Source organism: Lethenteron reissneri, chromosome 21 (assembly GCF_015708825.2).
Source record: "Lethenteron reissneri isolate LAM-NWPU_2019-01 chromosome 21, ASM1570882v1, whole genome shotgun sequence".
Classification (NCBI taxonomy): domain Eukaryota; kingdom Metazoa; phylum Chordata; class Hyperoartia; order Petromyzontiformes; family Petromyzontidae; genus Lethenteron; species Lethenteron reissneri.
Genome location: NC_083799.1, coordinates 1570080 through 1592735, shown reverse-complemented (window position 1 = coordinate 1592735; position 22656 = coordinate 1570080). Strand labels below are relative to the sequence as shown.

The 22656-nt window shown below is 48.8% G+C and overlaps 2 protein-coding genes across 3 annotated transcripts in view; both read left to right on the top strand.

Moving 5' to 3' along the window:
* Window positions 1-10390, top strand: part of VWA8 (von Willebrand factor A domain containing 8) — a 51790-nt gene extending 41400 nt beyond the window's left edge. Inside the window, exons 42-46 of the mRNA XM_061555351.1 lie at window positions 536-661; window positions 1845-2003; window positions 4134-4232; window positions 6482-6720; window positions 8072-10390. Of these exons, the coding sequence (XP_061411335.1) occupies window positions 536-661; window positions 1845-2003; window positions 4134-4232; window positions 6482-6720; window positions 8072-8180 (732 nt within the window). The 3' untranslated portion in view covers window positions 8181-10390. The remainder of the gene's footprint in view (window positions 1-535; window positions 662-1844; window positions 2004-4133; window positions 4233-6481; window positions 6721-8071) is intronic.
* A 5403-nt stretch (window positions 10391-15793) lies between these two features.
* LOC133345008 (C-type mannose receptor 2-like) overlaps window positions 15794-22656 on the top strand; it is a 64036-nt gene continuing 57173 nt past the window's right edge. Inside the window, exons 1-2 of one of the 2 annotated variants that reach the window (XM_061555348.1) lie at window positions 15794-15811; window positions 21687-21785. In XM_061555348.1, coding sequence (XP_061411332.1) covers window positions 21716-21785 — 70 coding nt within the window. In that variant the 5' untranslated portion in view covers window positions 15794-15811; window positions 21687-21715. Of the gene's footprint in view, window positions 15812-21442; window positions 21786-22656 lie in introns of those variants that run through there. The other variant, XM_061555349.1, reaches the window with a different exon arrangement.

Genomic DNA, 22656 nt, shown 5'->3' with positions numbered 1-22656 from the left:
TTTCGGTACAGATCATGTGCACAAGCTACACGTTGTCTCTTTGTGTTTCTCCCTTGTAATCGGACTTTGTACAATGAACTTTGAGATTTATAAGGACATGGCCAATAAGGTCTGAATTGGTCTGTAATAAGGTAGGCACTGATAAGGGGTTGACAGGTATGGTTAACATGAGTGCTGAGTGATATCTGCATCATTCCTGCTCCCCCCCCCTCCCCCCATATGGTGACTTCTGGTCAAATAACCCCATGCCCAACAAGACATGTAGATAAACTAATTTAGCAGTTAATTTAAAACAGAGCAGTCATATATTATGATAATGATGATTAAGTTATGCTTATGATAATTCAACTCGATGGATGAGCGGTTAGAAATACAGCTCGCAATCAGAAGGTTGCAAGTTCAGTTCATAATTGGAGTAAACGTAATCCTTCATCCCTTTAGAGTTGATCAAATAAGTACCATAGCAGGATATATCCGGGGGAAACGTATCTCCGACTTGTTTTAACGCTGACATGAATGGATGGAAACTTTACAGGCCAAAGGGAAGGAGCGGCAATGGCTGCGTCACCAGACAACGGGAGAGCTGGACGATGCAAAGCTTATCGACGGTCTTACAGGTGAACGAGCCGTGTACCGACGCCGTGGAGACCAAGATCCTGAGGTGAATAGGAGGCGGGCCTCAGGCCTCGAAGTTTATATATTGGACTCAGGCTTTGGGCTTGAACAGCTTTGGCTCGTGGGTCGGAATTTTTTTTTTTAGGAAAGTCTCTTTTTGTTTCATTTGTGTTGTAAATCAGGAAATTTACAACTATTAAACTGATAGCATCTCCTTAATGAAATGACACCCCAATAGAGGTCATCTGTACATAAATAACATGTATCATGTATATCAAATGCCGAAAATAAAGATATCTGCACAAATCTACAATGGTTAACCAGATGTCATAGGCAAAATATATCCATATGACATTCGAAAATAATCAACAATCTTAATTCCAAGATTATTGGCAACATGGCAGCAATGAGGTGGGGGGGGGGGGGGTAGCTCAGAGGTCAGAGCTATGAGGCAGTACCCCTGAGAGTCTAGATTGGAGTATGGACAGCCACCCTTTATTAATCCTGGGTTCTGAAATGTAGCGAGTGGATGGTCAGCCCAATCTCACCGGTGACTGCACACAAAATAACGTCATTAAATTTCACGTTAAATTTGGTGTTTTACTTGTGATTTGGTTAAATCCAGTTCAGAGAATGAAAAAAATAGAAATTTGACTGTCATGCAAATATATAACCGTGTATGGGAAAGTATGTACTGTGAAAAATCCCTTCAGCAGCTGTTCTCTTGCGGGGCACACTGCCTTGCAAACTCTCTAAATGGATTCTTTGTCTCATGGCATGATGCCAATATTACAATTGGAATTGTGGAGGTGGGGGGGGCATAGAAAAATAGAGGGCAGCATTACATCTGATCCAAATATCATTTACAGCAAAAACTACTAAATAAAATAAAACGTATCAAATTCATTTTAAATCCCGCTCGCTTCGGTGTAACACCACTTGTATGTCGCCATCTTATCTGTCCGTCCTGATATCCAAAAATAATATACTGTTTTTACAAAATCACATACTAACCAACTCATGGTTTTGGAAGTCAATGGACCGGTGAGTTGGGTGTTAGGGAAATCTTTTGAATAAATTTCACTTTATTTTTAATTATTGATAGTTTTTTACCCCCAGAGAAAACACAGAACATCTGTCTTTAAAGGCTGAAGTTTGTCGTTTGCAATTCATAACATTAATATTTAGTTTCCATTTGATTTTGTGTGTGTTGTTGCACTTCTCCACAGCTGGGCTCACCGCTGGTCAAGCCAAAGCGCCTGCGTGTGCTGCTCGACGTCTCGGGCTCAATGTATCGCTTCAATGGCCTGGACGGGCGACTGGAACGTGCCATGGAGGCAGCCTGCCTCATCATGGAGGCCTTGCAGGGCTATGAGGGGAAAGTCTCGGTGAGTTTGGTGTTGGTTAAATTGGCCTTACAATTGGCCCCATGGTACAGGGAAACCTTTCGAGGCTGGAGTAATTGGGGGAGAGATCCTTTCCTTGGTGGAAGATGTGTGACATACTGCAAATAATTAAGTTATACACACTGAACCTTAACTACATTTCCATGTCATTAATACCTAACACATTTTAGTGATGTTTAGTCACCTAATAAATATTGTTAGTGACGGACAAGACCACCTCAGCTGTACTTAACTCACCTTACTTGGTGTCTCTAATCAAGGACATATCAATGTCTCCAGATTATTTGCTTGTCAGTTTCAATGTAGTCTCCCTGTTCACTAAGGTACCTGTACCTGACACCATTGCAATCATTGAAGACTTGGTCCAACAGGGACTGAATCCTGATGTACCAACTTTGGTGAGGAACTGCCTTACCTACACTTACTTCACCTGGAATGGTACATTCTACAAACAAAATGAGGGTACCCCAATGGGTTCTCCCTTATCGCCAGTGGTTGCGAATTTTTTCATGGAGAAATTTGAGACAGATGCCATCCAGACATCCATCCTACGTCCCTCCTTGTGGAAGAGATACGTAGATGACACGTTCATCAGATGGCCTGTCAGCACTGAACCAATTTTTCAACCACATCAATTCCATAAACCCATCTATCCACCATGGAAGTGGGAAATGATGGCAAGCTACCTTTCCTGGATGTTTTGATTGAGAAGAGACCTGATAGCTCGTTAGGACACTGCCTACAGGAAGGCCACCCACACGGATTCCTATCTAAAGCCTGACTCCCACCACCATCCAGCCCAGAAGAATTCCCTCATCAAAACACTACACCATAGGGCCCATTGCATCTCCGACCAGCACCACCTATCCAGTGAACTGGAGCACGTACGCCAAGCCCTCAAGATGAATGGATATTCGGACCGCACAATTCCACAAAGCTGTATCCCAAACCATGGGTAGAGAACCATCTGAGGACCCAATCAAAACCATCACCTTGCTATACATAGCAGGGGTTACCAAAAATATTTCCAAAATCTTGAACAAGCACAAGATCCAGGTTCGATTCAACACAGTACACAAAATCCGTGACCTGATCCCATCTGGGAAAGATGTGATTCCTGACATGCAATACCCTGGTGTCTACAAACTAAGTTGTGTCTGTGGCAGCAGTTACATTGGGGAAACGAAACGACATGTCTCGGACCGTGTTCGCGAACACAAGGCAGATTTGAAACTACGGCAGAACCAATACCTCTGCCATGGCTGATCACTGCTTGAACGCAGTGGGCTCACACGACATTGTTTTTTCCGAGACCAAAGGTACTCTGCAAACCTTCGGGCTACCATCAAAGATTTGTTCATGAAGCCATCCAGATTTCTTAACACAGACATAACTTCAATCGAGAAGATGGGTACAGATTGAGCAATCACGTTATTAACCAGGAAAAAGCCTGAACTGGTTGTTGATGTTTCCATCCTACTTGCCATTGTCAGCTTTTTTTCCAACTCTCTGAGTTACATTACCAAGTTAAATGTCTTTACTTTAACGGGCTAACTATATATATTGCTGACTGCAATCGTGTAGCTGATTCTTGATTGAAATGGGAACCGATAAAGGGGTGACGTAATTGAGAAGATGTGATTTTTCTTTCACGTGAGTCATACATTTCGTTGTATGATTCTAGACCTGGAGTTTCAGAGTATTGGATTTATGGAGGCCATAGAGCACAGAGTTACAGCGATCAACGTAATAAGTTACAAAAGCATGAATTAAGGTCTCGGCAATAAATGGGGAGAGAAAATTGCAGATGTCAGTAATTTACACAAATAAATAAAAGTAAGAGATCTGGCAAGGGTGAAAAATAGCTCTGGATGAAAGATAACACTAAGCTTATGGACATTATTAGCAAGAGAAATACAATAAATATTTATTTCTAATATAAAATGAACCACATCAGTAGACTATAAATAATGGGTATATTTATTTTGTATAACGAGGCAGTGAGTTATTCCAATTGACAGTCTGTAAATAATGAGAAAACCCATCAAAACAGGAGAATCGGTGATGTTTATAAGCGTCTTGTGTTCTCTCACTGTTCATGTTTTTTTTCAGTATGACATTGTCGGCCATTCTGGTGATGGTTTTGACATCGAGTTGGTACCAACCAACAAGGTTCCCAAAAACAACAAGCAGCGACTGGCTGTCCTGAAGGTACGTCATATATATGTTACAAAAATATGATTTACATTTTTATATCAAGCATATTAGTATGTTCCAAGCATTATAACCTTCTTCTTGGTTCTTTCGGTAAAGTCACGTAGAAGGGAAGTAATAAAATAATAGAATCATTCTTCACCTGAGGACGGCTGCTTGCGTTGTGGCCGAAACGTCGTGAGAATTATTTTATTATCTTTTATTTTTATTATTTTATTACTTCCCTTCTACAGTGACTTTACCGAAAGAACCAAGAAGATGAATCCCTGCAGTCACGAAAGCTTTAAATCATTATAACCTTCTACAATAGAGCTTTAGAAGTTTGTCAAATGTACCCATGCCAGTACAATTAATCTAAATTACATTAAAAATAAATATAAATGTGTGTCATCCGAGAAATACCATGGACATCAACCATGTGAATCTCGTTAAGAACAGTGAAGAATGAACAATCTTGGATGAGATAAAGTGGACTTTGAGAAGTTGCTGAATGTGGAAAACCCAAGACACGAAATGGTTGAGGAGCATCACAGAATTGAAGTAGTTGCAGAGACTATAACCGGAGAAGAGGTGGTGGAGGCTCTGGGGAGCAGTGAAACATCAAAAGGCAGTGGGGCCACATGAGATTCCAATTGATATGTTTAAATTAATTGGGAGAAAGGAGTGTTTGAAATATTGATGGGGCTGTTTGGGAAAATGTGGATGGAGAAGAAAGGCCGGATGCGTGGAGAGAGAGAGAGAGTACATTGGTTCCCATCTTGAAAGGGAAAGGCAATGTATAATAGTGTGGGAACTACAGAGGAATAGCATTGATGAGTCACACCATGAAACTCTGCGAAAGGATTATAGAAAAGAGACTGAGGAAGCTGGTGGATATTGGTGAGAGTCGGTTTGGATTTAGGACAGGGAAGGTCAATGATGGCTGCAATCTTTGCACTGAGAGTAGTGATGGAGAAGTTCAAAGAGAAGAAATGTGACCTGCATATGGTGTTTATTGATCTAGAGAAAGCATAGAGCAGGGTAGCTAGAGAGCTCACCTGGTGGTGTATGAGAAGACGAGGTTTTCCTGAGGTATATGTCCGGCTGATCCAGGATATGTATGAAGGAGGGAAAATGCATGTGCAGAGCAGCGGCGGGGTGTCAGGAGAGCTTTCAAGTCAGAGCGGGAGTGAAGCGAGGTTCTGCTCTGAGCCCCTTCCTACTCATCCTGGTGCTGGACACACTAACGAGAGATATTCAGAGACATCCCCCGTGATGTATGCTGTTTGCAGATGATATTGTGCTATGCGGTGAAAACAGAGGGGTAGTGGAAGATGATTTGAAGATTTGGGTGCAAAAGAATTGAGGGAACGGTTTGAGGATCAGTCGGACAAAGACGGATAATATGGTGGGAAATATCAGTGGAAATAATGCAGAAGGATGATTGCAAATTGGAAGTGACCAGTTAATGAAGACGAACGAGTTTAAGTACCTTGGTGCAATGGTGTGTGCTGATGGATGACTAGAAGGAGAGATGAGAACAAGAACAAGGGCTAGATGACGAGAGATGACTGGTGTGGTGTGCGATAAGAAGGGTCCCAGTTTGGTTAAAGGGAAAAGTGTACAAGATGGTGGTGAGGCCGGTGCTGTTGTATGGGGCCGTGTGTCGGGGCACAAGAAAGAGGGAGGACCAAGCTATGGTCGTCACAGAGATGATGATGTTGGCGGTGGATGTTGAGTTTAATAATAGGTGGTAGGAATCAGACAGAAGATGAGAGAGAAAAGGCTGGTGTGGTTCGGTCACGTGGAGAGACAACAGGAAAATTATGTGGGTCAGAAGGTGCAAGTGATGCAAGTGGAAGGAAAGAAATCAAGAGGAAGGCAGAAGAAGAGGTGGGGGGCGATGTGGTGCGATCGGACACGGTGGCCCGAGGAGGGGAAATAGAGATGGCGCAGGACAGGGCAGCATGGAGAAGGTTGGCGGGGACAGAGGGACCCCACATGAGTGGGTCAAACACGTGGAAGAAGAAGAAGATAAATGTGTGTAATTTACATCAATTAAAGACATGGCAAGTAAAGCAGCATTGTTGCCAGTTGTTACGACTAAAGCGTCAGAATTACTGCTTAACAAAATGGCAATTTGAAGTTCTATAATCGTAGCTCAATATATAAAACTGCTGAGTGATTTCACGTCTGGCTAGAATAGATGTGTTGTCAGATAGTTAACGATGTTGTACAACTATTAAAACCCATTCATGTGTGTTCAGACAATGCACGCGCACTCCCAGTTCTGCGCGAGCGGCGATTACACCGTGGAGGGTGCGCGAGCATCGGCGGCGACCCTCGCACAAGAGGATGCAGACGAGCGCTTCCTCGTGCTCTTCAGCGATGCGAACCTGGAACGCTACGGGGTTCCAGCAGCAAGTCTGGCACGTGCTCTTACCAACGAACCGTCCGTGCATGCATTTGTTGTGTTCATCGGTTCGCTGGGCGACCAGGCCGCAAGGTAATTATTTTGCTCATTGCACTCTTGTGGTGGCCGTGCGATAAGTTATGGACATTAACTTTGCATGTTGTTTTAATTGTCATGTTAGGCAGCTTAGTACACGATCACCACCAGTCCCCAACAAAATAAATAAGTGGGCAACACACCTCTTTCCCATATTTGTCGCTCCACATAGAGCCCATCTGCGCACTCCCTTATGGGTGTGTTTTTAGTGGCATTGGCTTAATACAAGCAAACCCTGGAACGGTTTTGACGTTCATAGTCTCATCAGCAGTGTCAAGCTTGCGTCAACCTTATGCCTCAGTCCACTTGGGAGGTCATCTCTGACCAACACAAACACAGGCGTATTCACTGACACATCAAATACAGACACATCAACGTGCATTCACCTGGATACAAAAAGTCCTGCTGTAGAGGGTTTCACAGGCTGTTGGGGCAAATGCAGGCAACAAAGGGGGTCTCTGGCCAGCACCTTTGTCTCCTTAGTAGCACATGTGTAGATGTGCACGATTGGCCGAGTCACGGTATTGTTTAGCCAATACCAGTGCTCGTTTTGACACACAGACGGACTGACACGTGAACGGATAGTTTTATCTGTGTACCGTATATAGATACGTATGTGGTGATTTTATTGTTATTTTTGACAGAGCTTGTATTCATAAATCCACTGTCCTTAAAACTATGCTTCCTGCAGGTCTAAGGTCTCCTTTTGCCCTAACCTCTGCTCCCTGGTTCCCTTTATCTACCGTCGTTTAAAAACCTCTTGCAGGATTCAGATACCACCTTTAAGAGCACCATGTTCATCGTTATTTTACACACTTTCTTCTAACTCACTCTGTCTGTTGTTGTTGTCGTTGTCATTGCTGTTGTCGTTGTATCCTCAAATCTTGTAACTTAATTTTAACCCACTTCCCAATGTGGTATCGACTGCAAACTTGGTATACTTATGTCATACTGATGACAATACTATATTCTATCATAAAAATATCTTTTTTTAAACATACATTTTTACATGTTATTTTTCGGCTTGGGTCTAATTGTCCACGGTCAACTAACGTTGGCTGTAATTGGCCACGGTCCCTTACGTTATGGCAAGCTTCGGAGCCACTTCCTGGAGTCATGAAGTTCTGCCATTACTAGTACATTTCATAAAAGCGTGTTTAAAAAAAAAGTTTTTTTAAATGTTACTTATTTTTAGTTCTGATTGCACGTTCAATATTTTTTGTTGTATTCATGTATGTGGTGCAGTATCTTCAGATATATGTTTAATTGCTGCATAAAGTACACCTTTAAACTCCAGAACATATTGTATACTGCGATGCGTGTGTTGCTGCCCACTTCTCGTTGGCAGGTTACAGCACATGCTGCCAGCCGGCCGTTCCTTTGTTGCCATGGACACCAAACTCATCCCTCAGATCCTGCAGCAGATCTTCACGACCACTCTTCTCTCATCCCTTTGATGTTACCAACCATTATTGACACACATCTCGTATAGCCATCATAAATTAACATGCTTCTAAAATTAGATTGACTGATTTTGAGTTTAAAAAAAATTTACATGTAAATTCTGTTTTGGGCGATGAAACATAACCATCTTTAAAATGAAAGATCTATAGTGGTTAGGAGCACTATGATACAGTGCGACTAAACTGTGGTATGTGGGGGGGGGGGCACTATTTACAGATCCTATTCACATTTTCCACAATTCCTCTCATCTGCACCGACACCCGCAGATACATGCAGCTCGTAAGAAGAATTTGCCACTACTTTTGGGTGACTCCTCTCATCTGCAGAATGACAATAGATATTAGAATAATAATGTGTTCCTCAGGACTGCTTCCAAGTGATGCATAGCCATGGATAATGAGAGGAATTTGCCATGAATATAGAAGATAAAAGGTGTGATATTGTATTAAAAATTAGGAATTTCCTTAGTCACAGAATAAAGTGGGTTCCAATTCTTAAGAGTAATTTTTTTCCAAGAAGGTTTCCAATGACGTATTCAACAAATGCACGTGGAGGTTTGGCCACTGCTGGGATAAACATGTCAGCAGTTCCTAAGTGCTGATACAATTGAAGTCTCATCGGTTTACTGATGTTTTTTAAAATCAGGGTTCACTAAGAATTGTTTAATTTTTTGATGAGAGCAAGACCTCGTTGGTCTTCAGTGGGTGCTGTGATGACAGACCGGCAGCAGGCAGGCTTGTGATGAATATACTGTACTCAAGTCCTCATAAGAAACCTTATTTCCAGTTGCTTTTTTCTCCTGCCTAGATTAAAAATGCCTCGATCTTGTCTCTCTGGAACTGGTGGCCGTTGCAAGGCTCTGCAGAATATGCCCAAGATGTGATCTTCACATAAAAAAAAAACATTCTGCGAATTCCTGTTATGTTTTGCTGTTGAAAATCCCTTTTTGTTTATATACATGATCACCGTTTTGCACGTATGAAAACAAGGATGCTTGGAATTGCATTGTTACGGGAAGAGGAATACATGGATCATAGAACAAATACATATTAAATATGTTAACTTGGGTGAGGACGCTTTGCCAGAAGGGATGACTGTAGATGGATAAGACTGGTGACAGAATGGGAGTCAGAGGGAACATGTCTGAGAGGGTTACCGTGTATTTACAGTACTGTCAGCTTATAATTGTGGCATCGAAGAACCATGAATGCGGTGGCATGGGGAATTCCGCATTCAGGCTTCTATAGAAAATGGCTGATGGGCACATTAAATATAAAAATTTCATGAACAGGTAATAATTTCATTATCAAAAATTCCATAAAATTTTAACCAACTGCTTGACTTTCATCAATGTAAATTTGTATTTAAGCAAATTATTGAGATATATAGAAGCACTGAAAAAACGTGGTATGTAAATGTTAATACTGGAAGGAACCTCCTGGTTACACCAGCCCACAGGGGATTATTGTGTCCGTCTGTCGTGCAGGGAGGGGCTGGGTGGGGAGGGTGGGGCTGGGTGGGAGGTGGGGCTGGGTGAGGAGGTGCTGGTCACCCCGTGGTGCCCTTATAAAACTCAACGTTTAACCTACTCACAGCCGGCTTGTGCCCGCCCTCACAGTCGGGCATATTTGCGGAATACACCACGCCGCCGTTGACCCTGGCCATTGACCGAGCAACCCAACGTTCCTACCAGCTTCCTCCGCAGGGATGTGTTGCAGTTGTCTGCCCCTTAAAGTCAGAAGGTTGAAACAAATGACTCCAACCATTATTTTTCAGACTTTCGTGAGAAGCCTTAAAAATGGTCAATTGTCTGGCCTATGAATAAGAGCGCATCAAAATACCGATTAGCTGAGAAACAGCCTACCGAGCACGACTGCTGAAAAGTGGAAGAGTGGATCATTATCAAGTAATGTTGCATTACATTATCCGCCATTAAAGTCAGTATATAAATCGTGGAAGTGTTGATTTATCTTGAAGTTGCAATTCTGATTTACTCCTTGCAACGTGTTTATGTAATGAATATTGTTGGATAAATGCAATAAATAACTCAATGCAAGTTTGGAAAGCTTTTAGTGACAGAATATACTCCGTTAAGTGTATATATATAAACATACATTTTATCGTTGGATAAGTGCATTATTGATTTTAATGTGTTGACATGTGTTTACGTGTTATATTTAGAAATAAATACATTTATGATTGCCATCCTGTTCATGTCAGCTATGCACGTGTGAACTTATATAAAGCAGTAAGATTTCTTAAGGCTCCACGAGAGCCTTCTCGGTTACGGGAGAGACCCGGCATGCTTATAATTAGTGAAACAATAACAAAAGACTGTACGTTTAACTTGCATTTACAGTACATTGTATACGGTGGTGAAGCGATGCGCTATGAACCCATCGACCCGAGTTTGATCCCTTTGGCTAACATCAGTGACGAGTGATAACAGAACGGGTCCTGTGCCCTCCCTTCAACATACACTGACCAGCGTGGTGAAATATGGTCAAACACCCCCGGGATCGACATGGCGTGTGGAGCCCTTCATCAATTGGTCGATTAAGAACGGCTGAAATTTTGGATTCATACTATTTAATTAGCGGTCATTGATATATAATTACGTGTATACGTTATTAACAATATAACCAAAAACGTAATTACAACAAATACCTGCTTTACAATCTGAATCACCATGAAAAAGGGTGAAAGCCGAGGTTCATTGGATGTGGAAGTATGAAGAGTATCTGACTGCATGAAAGCGTTCATTGTGTTAATGTGGACACCCTCCATCAGCCACCGCTTCTGTGGCTCTCTGGATTGGGAGAAGATGCTTAACCCCAAGCTACATTGCGTGGTAGCATTCGCCCGAGTTGCCTTAGTTCAGTGGTAAAGGCGCACCCCTGCAATCGCTTGCTCACGCCAATGCTGACCGAGGGCTTGCCGTAGAGAGAACTCTAAACGACACGCATTGGATCTGACCTTTTTCACGCGGACCAAGCGTGTCGGAAGAGGCGAGCGTAACCACATTTTTACCCCACCACACGCCACTTGTCGACCGACCCGTTTATACTACCGAGTGGACAGGGGAGGCAAATCTCCACTCATTCACCACTCGATAAACTATGTGCCACTGAGCACTCACCAGGCACTAGTTAAGGAAGCAACCGGGAGCTGTTGCACTTTTTAGTCTCGACTGAAAACTCGTTTTTTTGGAACTGCTTTTTGTGTTGAGTTTGTTGTCCTTCCCCCGCACCTCCGATTAGCACGGTTAGCTCGGTACGGTGCGAAAGAAGTTCAACATACGTGCATTCCTGGTCCCCACCACTCACTTAAACACATTCCTGCGGAGGGAGCTGGTAGGAACGTTGGGTTGCTCGGTCAAAAATATGCCCGACTGTGAGGGCGGCCACAAGCCGGCCTGAGGTCAAACGTTGAGTTTTATAAGGGCACCAGGGGGTGACCAGCCCCTCCCCACCCAGCCCCACCCCTCCCACCTCCACCGAGCCCCACCCTCCCCTCCCAGCCCCTCCCCACCCTACCCTCCCCACCCAGCTCCTCCCCACCCTCCCCACCCAACCCCTCACTCTCCACCAAGCCCCTCATTGCACGACGGACACAATAATCCCCTGTGGGCTGGTGTAACCAGGAGGTTCCTACCAGTACAAGTCACCACTGATACCCATCACTCGGAGAGCCAACCCTGCTCAAGTTCCTCTCGGATTGGTGGGCAGTGAAGAGTCGTCTTGTGTGGTGTCAGGGCACCGTAACAGGCATACAGACCCGCGAGAAAAAGTGGGATTTTGGTGGCCCAAATGGGACACTTGGCGATGCAGGGCCCACCCCAGCACGCCCTGTAGCGCAGGCTCTGCGGCAGGGCACGAGTCATCTGAAGTGACACTCTCCACCATCTGCATCAGCTGGAATACTGCCAATTGTCCGTCCGGTGGCATTTAGCGAAGTGTTTCGATTTTTAAAATTTATTTATCTAGGGGCCATCCATAAATGACGTCACGCGATTTTGGAAGATGTTTGACCCCCCCCCCCCCCATCGTCACACGGCGTCACAAAAAGTCAGACCCCCCCTCAAAATATGACGTCACAAAGCTCTGCCCCCCCTCCCCCCAAATATAACATACTTAAAATCGCTTTAAACTATTGTCATTGTAGTGCATATTTAATGTGCCGCTGCACTCTGATGTTGTAGGAGAAAACATTTATTAAAAAGTCTATTTAATTAAGTAGAACATGTCTATATTTATTTAAAATTGCGCATTTTGATGTGACGTCACATTTCTCCCCCCCCCCCCTCGTCACACATGTCTGACCCCCCCCCCCTATGTGCGTGACGTCATTTATGGACGGCCCCCTAGGTCCATAGGTTGTTCATAAGTCATTTTCAAAACCACAGGTGTCTGTATTCGTTCCAGTCAGACCGCATGGCGAAACTTGCTAAACTCTTTGACTGACTCTACGACGGCCGTCGTTCACGCTCTACCCATCATGTTCCTCTCCCTGAACACCTTGGTCTCCCCGTGCCGTTCCCATCCCTCCCTGCTGTGATGCCCACGTGCGATCTCACTCCTGCACATGCACTGCTCTCTCTCGCATCCTTCCGTCTCCACGGTGGTCGTCTTGTGCGAGTTGTATCCGCCAGGCTCGTTCACCCACAGCGCGAATAACTGTGCCAGTCCGGAGGCTGCACGACGGTATAAACTATTGAGCATAATCACTCCATCATTCACAAAACCATCATCATTTATTCACCCATCGTCAATCCACGACGGGGGGTCACCGTCGCACTCGTCGGACACCGCCCAGGAACAGCAGCATCAACGAAGATAATCATCGGCAGCGACATCGTCAAAACCATGATCAAAAACATCATCACCTCCATCATCATCATCGCTCCATGGTGAAGATAGCGGGAGATGGGGGTGAACGCAGATCGCTCGAGTTTTGTGGATCGATTCTTGCCGCGGACAACAGAATATGCGCGGAAAGAAGGAAACGTAAACAATGCACACAAATACAGAGATGCCCGTGTAGCCTTCACCAGTGTCGGGGCAAGTGCTGTTAGCGAGCACCTATGAATGGCCAAAAGCACCATGCCCAGGACCGATTCAGTTTTGTTACCATCGATGTTGGCTGTGAGTGGGAATCCAACTGGAATCCGCCGGTTTCGTGGCGCAGTACGCTGACCACTACACTACAGCTCCCCACAACGTATACACAGGCACACACGCACAGGTATATGTATACACACACAACACATACATCACGAATTGCCGCTTTCAGAAGCCCTCGCCATCCCTCGCACAGTCCCCCGATTCAACGACCCATTTGAAAACTGCACGTGAACGAATTCCATCGCTTGATCGCAGCGATGGATCGCTTCCTTTGGATGCCATTCAGCCGGTCGTCTTGATCGCTGGCCATAATACCTCTTCTAAGCGACGTGTCCTGCCATAGTTCAAGTTTCTTTCGTAAATGGTATGTACTTATAAATTTCACTTTGTTTCCCCATTGTTTCCCACGATTTGTTGCCTGTATCTCGGCCTCACTGTGCGCTGCGTTGCACCACTAGTCGAGTAGATAACCTTGCGTTCAATAAATCCTCGGAGCCAGGATGAACGTCCGACTCCAATCGTCATTTATTGATTTTAACAAGGTAAAACTGGTGAGAAAATACAGCATCTGTTATAACCCGGAAACACCAACACAATGAACACCACAGCATCAGAACATTGTCTTAGATAACAATAGATCCTGGACGGACCAGGCCCCTACATTACCACTGAACAACTACACAAGAGCACAAGCCGGTGTGTTGCATAAAGGCACATCGTGTATTCATCCCACTGCACCCCAAATGTATAGCATTACACATAACACTAAACTGTGCATGAGATACTTCGTCATCTTTGCTCTCAGGATCGCAACATAGGCACAAGTCTGACTCGACCTACTAAATCACAAGTAACATCCACAATAAGGAAAGTTGCAGGCTTCGTTGCTAACTAGGCCTCGTATTTACCACAACAACGTAATGGTACCATAAAAGGCATTTACATCACTATAACGGTCATTCCAACATTACAACAGCATTGCCAATATTATAAGAATATAAACAAACTTACAGACAATGCTTCTCAAAGTCCCACGATGGACAACTGCGTCTGGCTTCACTGAGACGCGATTGGTGCCGCCATCTTGACTTATCTGTGTAATGGCCGACGCCCGCGTGGTTCAGTGGAAATCTAACATCGTAACTTCCTGGTCACGTAACCAAAATTAGCATCAAAAACAGGAACTTCCTGTGTACATACGCTCCACATCTGCCGTGAGGCAAGACAGCCTGCATTGGTCCTTCTCTCCACCCCTTCCCTTCCCCCACCTCTACAGCCTATATAAGTCCCTGTGCGTGATTCCTCCGGGCGTCTTTCTGTGTGTGCCTCTCCATGTGTGTATGTCTCTTGGTGTGGTGTTGCTCTGGTTGTCCCTATGTGCTGCCCAAAACATCATTCCCTGTGTGTTCTTCTTTGTGTATGTATCTCTTGCTACCTTGTACCTTGTGTCTGTTCACGAGTCCTTGTCCTCTCTTTACGTTGGTGTGTTCAGCCCAGAAGATGAACACAACATTTAGCAGTCTTTTGAAATACGTGGTCAACCAGGTTAGTGTCTGTGTTGTTGGCCGACGGGTTTGCATTACGTTTCTAAGGTTTTGTTGAGTTCGCGTCTCCCATCTTCTTGCTGTATTTGCCTCCGTGCAGTTTGCCGTTCTCTGTGTGCTCTGTGTGATGTCCCTCTGTGTGTTCCCTCGCTATGTGGTTTGCCCCATTTTCAGCTGATGATGTGATTTATTTGTGATTTATTTAAATTGTATTTTATTTCTACATACGCGACTTTACCGAAATAACCAATGAGTACGGTTTAGAATTGCTCTTCTTTACGCACATGTGTGAAATTCACGCTGATGATATGGCTTTTCATTAAGTCAATCTTTTCAAAAGCTTGTGTCCGACTCTTTATTCCACCATTTTGGGCCTTAAATGTATGCCCGAGTAAAACATACTCTGCGATGCCTTTCCAAATGTTACTATAGTTCATGACATTAAAATGAAAACACATTAAGGCTGAACAGTAGGGCTCAATATAAATTCGCCAAAGAAAGTCGTGTATGGCTCGCTCGCTCAACCATTGCAGATATCTTTTGGACGCCACCATGAAATAGAGCCCTTCCTCTTGAAATCTAAGGGACACCACTGAAAAACACATCGTAAACACGTGCGCAAAAAACACACAGTCACAGCCATAAAATCGCAGCACACGGAGAAAAATAAACAAGGAGCAGCCTCCTCCAGCACCCCCCCCCCCCCCCCCGGTGCCCCACGCGACTCCACAAACCCTGCCAGACCCAATTCCTCCCTCCCACGCGGCTCACATCAACTCATCGACGACAACAGCCCTGGGGTTTCCCGCTTTCTCACTCCACTGCGCACAATCACATCGATCTCCGTGTATCGAACATCCCACGGAGTTCTTGAACGAACGTTGTTCCGGCCCGCAGTGGAACGACGCAGTTGGAACGCTCTGGCAAGAGCAGTGCGCGTTTTGGAGTAAAGTTGCAGTGAGTGGCTGCGAGGCGCGTGTGTGTGTGTGATGCTGGGCAGGAGGAGGGGGTGAGAGTGAGTGTGTGTGTGATGCTGGGGAGGAGGGGGTGAGTGTGTGTGTGATGCTGGGGAGGAGGGGGTGAGAGTGTGTGTGTGTGTGATGCTGGGGAGGAGGGGGTGAGAGTGTGTGTGTGTGTGATGCTGTGGAGGGGGATGAGTGTGTGTGTGATGCTGGGGAGGAGGGGGTGAGAGTGTGTGTGTGTGTGATGCTGTGGAGGGGGGGGTGAGAGTGTGTGTGTGATGCTGTGGAGGGGGGTGAGTGTGTGTGTGATGCTGGGCAGGAGGGGGTGAGAGTGTGTGTGTGTGATGCTGTGGAGGGGGATGAGTGTGTGTGTGATGCTGTGGAGGGGGGGGTGAGAGTGTGTGTGTGATGCTGTGGAGGGGGGTGAGTGTGTGTGTGATGCTGGGCAGGAGGGGGTGAGAGTGTGTGTGTGTGATGCTGGGGAGGAGGGTGAGTGTGTGTGTGATGCTGGGCAGGAGGGGGTGAGAGTGTGTGTGTGTGATGCTGGGGAGGAGGGTGAGTGTGTGTGTGATGCTGGGGAGGAGGGGGTGTGTGTGTGTGATGCTGGGCAGGAGGGGGTGAGTGTGTGTGTGTGTGATGCTGGGGAGGGGGGTGAGTGTGTGTGTGATGCTGTGGAGGAGGAGGTGAGTGTGTGTGTGATGCTGGGGAGGAGGGGGTGAGAGTGTGTGTGTGATGCTGGGGAGGAGGGGGTGAGAGTGTGTGTGTGATGCTGGGCAGGAGGGGGTGAGAGTGTGTGTGTGATGCTGTGGAGGAGGAGGTGAGTGTGTGTGTGATGCTGGGCAGGAGGAGGGGGTGAGAGTGTGTGTGTGATGCTGGGGAGGAGTGGGTGAGAGTGTGTGTGTGTGATGCTGTGGAGGAGAAGGGGGTGAGAGTGTGTGTGTGTGATGCTGTGATGCTGGGCAGGAGGGGGTGAGAGTGTGTGTGTGATGCTGGGGAGGGGGGGGGGGAGTGTGTGTGTGATGCTGGGGAGGGGGGGGTGAGAGTGTGTGTGTGTGATGCTGGGGATGAGGGTGTGTGTGTGTGTGATGCTGGGGAGGAGGGTGTGAGAGTGTGTGTGTGTGATGCTGGTGAGGAGGGGGTGAGAGTGTGTGTGTGATGCTGGGCAGGAGGGGGTGAGTGTGTGTGTCCTGCTGGGCAGGAGGAGGGGGTGAGTGTGTGTGTGTGATGCTGGGGAGGAGGGGGTGAGTGTGTGTGTGATGCTGGGGAGGAGGGGGTGAGAGTGTGTGTGTGATGCTGTGGAGGAGAAGGGGGTGAGAGTGTGTGTGTGATGCTGGGCAGGAGGTGGTGAGTGTGTGCGTGATGCTGGGGAGGGGGGTGAGTGTGTGTGTGTGATGCTGGGCAGGAGGGGGTGAGTGTGTGTGTGTGTGATGCTGGGCAGGAGGAGGGGGTGAGTGTGTGTGTGTGATGCTGGGCAGGAGGGGGTGAGTGTGTGTGTGTGTGATGCTGGGGAGGGAGTGAGAGTGTGTGAGTGATGCTGTGGAGGAGGGGGGTGAGAGTGTGTGTGTGATGCTGTGGAGGAGGGGGTGAGTGTGTGTGTGATGCTGTGGAGGGGGGTGAGTGAGTGTGTGATGCTGGGGAGGAGGGGGTGAGTGTGTCTATGATGCTGTGGAGGGGGGTGAGTGTGTGTGTGATGCTGTGGAGGGGGGTGAGTGTGTGAGTGATGCTGTGGAGGGGGGTGAGTGTGTGAGTGATGCTGTGGAGGAGGGGGGTGAGAGTGTGTGTATGATGCTGTGGAGGGGGGTGAGTGTGTGTGTGATGCTGGGGAGGGGGGTGAGTGAGTGTGTGATGCTGTGGAGGAGGGGGGTGAGAGTGTGTGTATGTATGATGCTGTGGAGGGGGGTGAGTGTGTGTGTGATGCTGGGGAGGGGGGTGAGTGAGTGTGTGATGCTGGGGAGGAGGGGGTGAGTGTGTGAGTGATGCTGTGGAGGAGGGGGTGAGTGTGTGTGTGATGCTGTGGAGGGGGGTGAGTGTGTGTGTGTGTGATGCTGGGCAGGAGGGGAGTGTGTGTGTGTGTGATGCTGGGGAGGAGGGGGTGAGAGTGTGTGTGTGATGCTGGGGAGGAGGGGGTGAGAGTGTGAGTGTGTGATGCTGGGGAGGAGTGGGTGAGTGTGTGTGTGTGATGCTGGGGAGGAGGGGGTGAGAGTGTGAGTGTGTGATGCTGGGGAGGAGTGGGTGAGTGTGTGTGTGTGATGCTGTGGAGGAGGGGGGTGAGAGTGAGTGTGTGTGATGCTGGGGAGGGGGGGGAGTGTGTGTGTGATGCTGGGGAGGAGGGTGTGAGAGTGTGTGATGCTGGGGAGGAGGGGGTGAGTGTGTGAGTGATGCTGTGGAGGAGGGGGTGAGTGTGTGTGTGATGCTGTGGAGGGGGGTGAGTGTGTGTGTGTGTGATGCTGGGCAGGAGGGGAGTGTGTGTGTGTGTGATGCTGGGGAGGAGGGGGTGAGAGTGTGAGTGTGTGATGCTGGGGAGGAGTGGGTGAGTGTGTGTGTGTGATGCTGTGGAGGAGGGGGTGAGAGTGTGTGTGTGTGATGCTGGGCAGGAGGAGGGTGTGAGAGTGTGTGTGTGATGCTGGGCAGGAGGGGGTGAGAGTGTGTGTGTGTGATGCTGGGCAGGAGGGTGTGAGAGTGTGTGTGTGATGCTGGGCAGGAGGGGCTGAGAGTGTGTGTGTGTGATGCTGGGCAGGAGGGGTGAGTGTGTGTGTGTGATGCTGGGCAGGAGGGGGTGAGTGTGTGTGTGTGATGCTGGGCAGGAGGGGGTGAGTGTGTGTGTGATGCTGGGCAGGAGGGGCTGAGAGTGTGTGTGTGTGTGATGCTGTGGAGGAGGGGGGTGAGAGTGAGTGTGTGTGATGCTGGGGAGGGGGGTGAGTGTGTGTGTGATGCTGGGGAGGAGGGTGTGAGAGTGTGTGATGCTGGGGAGGAGGGGGTGAGTGTGTGAGTGATGCTGTGGAGGAGGGGGTGAGTGTGTGTGTGATGCTGTGGAGGGGGGTGAGTGTGTGTGTGTGTGTGATGCTGGGCAGGAGGGGAGTGTGTGTGTGTGATGCTGGGGAGGAGGGGGTGAGAGTGTGAGTGTGTGATGCTGGGGAGGAGTCGGTGAGTGTGTGTGTGTGATGCTGTGGAGGAGGGGGTGAGAGTGTGTGTGTGTGATGCTGGGCAGGAGGAGGGTGTGAGAGTGTGTGTGTGATGCTGGGCAGGAGGGGGTGAGAGTGTGTGTGTGTGATGCTGGGCAGGAGGGTGTGAGAGTGTGTGTGTGATGCTGGGCAGGAGGGGCTGAGAGTGTGTGTGTGTGATGCTGGGCAGGAGGGGTGAGTGTGTGTGTGTGATGCTGGGCAGGAGGGGGTGAGTGTGTGTGTGTGATGCTGGGCAGGAGGGGGTGAGTGTGTGTGTGATGCTGGGCAGGAGGGGCTGAGAGTGTGTGTGTGTGATGCTGTGGAGGAGGGGGGTGAGAGTGAGTGTGTGTGATGCTGGGGAGGGGGGTGAGTGTGTGTGTGATGCTGGGGAGGGGGGTGAGAGTGTGTGTGATGCTGGGGAGGAGGGGGTGAGAGTGTGTGTGTGATGCTGGGGAGGAGGGGGTGAGTGTGTGTGTGTGATGCTGGGGAGGAGGGGGTGAGTGTGTGTGTGTGTGTGATGCTGGGGAGGAGGGGGTGAGTGTGTGTGTGTGATGCTGAGGAGGAGGAGGGGGTGTGTGTGATGCTGGGCAGGAGGGAATGAGAGTGTGTGTGTGTGTGATGCTGGGCAGGAGGGGGTGAGAGTGTGTGTGTGTGTGTGATGCTGGGGAGGAGGGGGTGAGTGTGTGTGTGTGATGCTGGGCAGGAGGAGGGGGTGAGAGTGTGTGTGATGCTGGGGAGGGGGGTGAGAGTGTGTGTGTGTGATGCTGTGGAGGAGTGGGTGAGTGTGTGTGTGATGCTGGGCAGCAGGAGGGGGTGAGATCACACGTGTGGGTCTCACACCGAGCTGCGAGACAGACATCGCAATGTTGGTTCGGCTCCAAGACGCGTTGCAGCGCGCCAGCTGCGTATACGGTCCAATTCTTGGCACCCGATTTTAGATCATTCACTCTCTGTATACTGTTCAGCAAGTGAATGAGCACGATTGTATTGTTCAAAATGTGCCTGTTTTTTTAAAAAAACATGCTCATTAACACGCGTCATTGTTGTTGTTTATAGGACGGGGAAACACGCAAATAAAGTTGTTACCGAGCCCCCCCCCCTTCCCACCGATGGGGCTTTGGCATAACAGCAGCTGCGTGCAACAAACTTGTTCCAGTCTCGACAGGATGATGATGAGCAAGTGACTGCCGAGCAGGTCTTGGCCTCTGCGCCTTGTCCCCTGCCCCTCTCTCTCTCTCCTCTGGCGGACAGCCACTGGCCCCGTGCAGCCGCTGGCTCTGCGTTGTTGCGAGCGCGAGAGAAGAGCCAGAGCCAGAGGGGGCAGGGGGGTGGGTGGCAGTGACTGAGCTGCAACTCTCCGACCGAGAGTTGAGCAGCAGCAGCAGTAGGAGCAGCAGCAGCAGCAGCAGCAGGAGCAGCAGTAGCAGCAGCAGGAGCATCAGCAGCAGCAGTAGTAGCAGCAGCAGGGGCAGCAGCAGTAGCAGCAGTAGCAGCAGCAGGAGCAGCAGTAGCAGCAGCAGCAGTAGCAGCAGCAGGAGCAGCAGCAGCAGGAGCAGCAGCAGGAGCAGCAGTAGCAGCAGCAGGAGCAGCAGCAGCAGGAGCAGCAGCAGGAGCAGCAATAGCAGCAGCAGGAGCAGCAGCAGCAGGAGCAGCAGCAGGAGCAGCAGTAGCAGCAGCAGGAGCAGCAGCAGGAGCAGCAGCAGCAGGAGCAGCAGCAGGAGCAGCAGGAGCAGCAGTAGCAGCAGCAGGAGCAGCAGCAGCAGGAGCAGCAGCAGGAGCAGCAGCAGCAGTAGCAGCAGTAGCAGCAGCAGGAGCAGCAGGAGCAGCAGTAGCAGCAGCAGGAGCAGCAGCAGGAGCAGCAGTAGCAGCAACAGGAGCAGCAGTAGCAGCAGCAGGAGCAGCAGTAGCAGCAGCAGCAGGAGCAGCAGTAGCAGCAGGAGGAGCAGCAGGAGCAACAGGAGCAGCAGCAGCAGGAGCAGCAGCGGCAGGGGCAGCAGTAGTAGCAGCAGCAGCAGTAGTAGCAGCAGCAGTAGTAGCAGCAGCAGGAGCAGCAGTAGCAGCAGCAGTAGCAGCAGCAGTAGTAGCAGCAGCAGCAGTAGTAGCAGCAGCAGGAGCAGCAGTAGCAGCAGTAGCAGCAGCAGTAGTAGCAGCAGCAGTAGCAGCAGCAGCAGGAGCAACAGCAGTAGCAGCAGCAGCAGGAGCAGCAGTAGCAGCAGTAGCAGCAGTAGCAGCAGCAGCAGGAGCAGCAGCAGGAGCAGCAGGAGCAGCAGCAGTAGCAGCAGCAGCAGGAGCAGCAGGAGCAACAGCAGCAGTAGCAGCAGCAGCAGGAGCAGCAGCAGTAGCAGCAGCAGCAGTAGCATCAGTAGCAGTAGCAGCAGCAGGAGCAGCAGTAGCAGCAGCAGCAGGAGCATCAGTAGCAGCAGCGGCTGCTGATGCAGGGAGTCGTGACGCGCCACGTAGCCCGTGCGCATCCAATGGTCAGCGACTGAGCAAATAACTCAAGAAAACCAACCTCCCACGGGAACGCAAAGCACTCGCAGTCACTCTCACGACCACCACCACCACCGCCAGGCAGGCAGGCAGGCGGTAACGTGTGATGAGAAGTGCATGTAGGAGTGAACAATCAACGAGGGCCCAGTGCTAAGTGCGCAGACGAACGAGGCGGCGTGGGAGTGAGAGAGCTTTGTGTTGTGTGTGTGGGGGGGGTAGAGGAGAGCTTTGGCTTCTGGTCTGGGGAGATGGACGCTGCCCGTGCCCTGCTTCTCGTCCTGCTCCTCACGCCGCTCGCCTGCTGCTCCACGGCTCCAGGTGAGTGGCAGCAGCAGCAGCTCACGACCGGAGACGCGACAGACAATGAACTCGGTGGGTGTTGGGGGGGGGGCCCTGGGGGGGCCCTCCGGTCAGCACCGGGGGTCCCGTGTGGAGATGGGATCCGCGACCCCCCCCCACCAGCCCAGACCCCCGATTCGTTTCCTGTGTGAGCTTCACATGTAACCTCACCAATAAACTCACTCACTCACACTCTCTCTCTCTCTCTAGCTAACGTCATCAATAAACTCACTCACACTCTCACTCACTCTCACACTCTCACTCACACTTTCTCTAGCTAACGTCCTCACCAATAAACTCACTCACACACTCTCACTCACTCTTTCTAGCTAACGTCATCAATAAACTCACTCACTCACACTCTCACACTCATCCTCTCTCTAGCTAACGTCATCAATAAACTAACTCTCACTCACTCTCTCTCACTAACGTCCTCACCAATAAACTCACACTCACTCTCTCTCTAGCTAACGTCACTCACTAACACTCTCACTCACTCTCACTCACACTTTCTCTAGCTAACGTCCTCACCAATAAACTCACTCACTCTCACTCTAGCTAACGTCCTCATCAATATACTCACTCACGCACACACTCACTCTCACACTCTCACTCACTCTCTCTAGCTAACGTCCTCACCAATAAACTCACTCACACTCTCACTCACTCTTTCTAGCTAACGTCATCAATAAACTCACTCACTCACTCTCACTCACTCTCTTTAGCTAACATCCTCACCAATAAACTCACTCACACTCTCTCTAGCTAACGTCCTCATCAATAAACTCACACTCTCTCTCTCTAGCTAACGTCCTCATCAATAAACTCACTCACACTCTCACTCACTCTC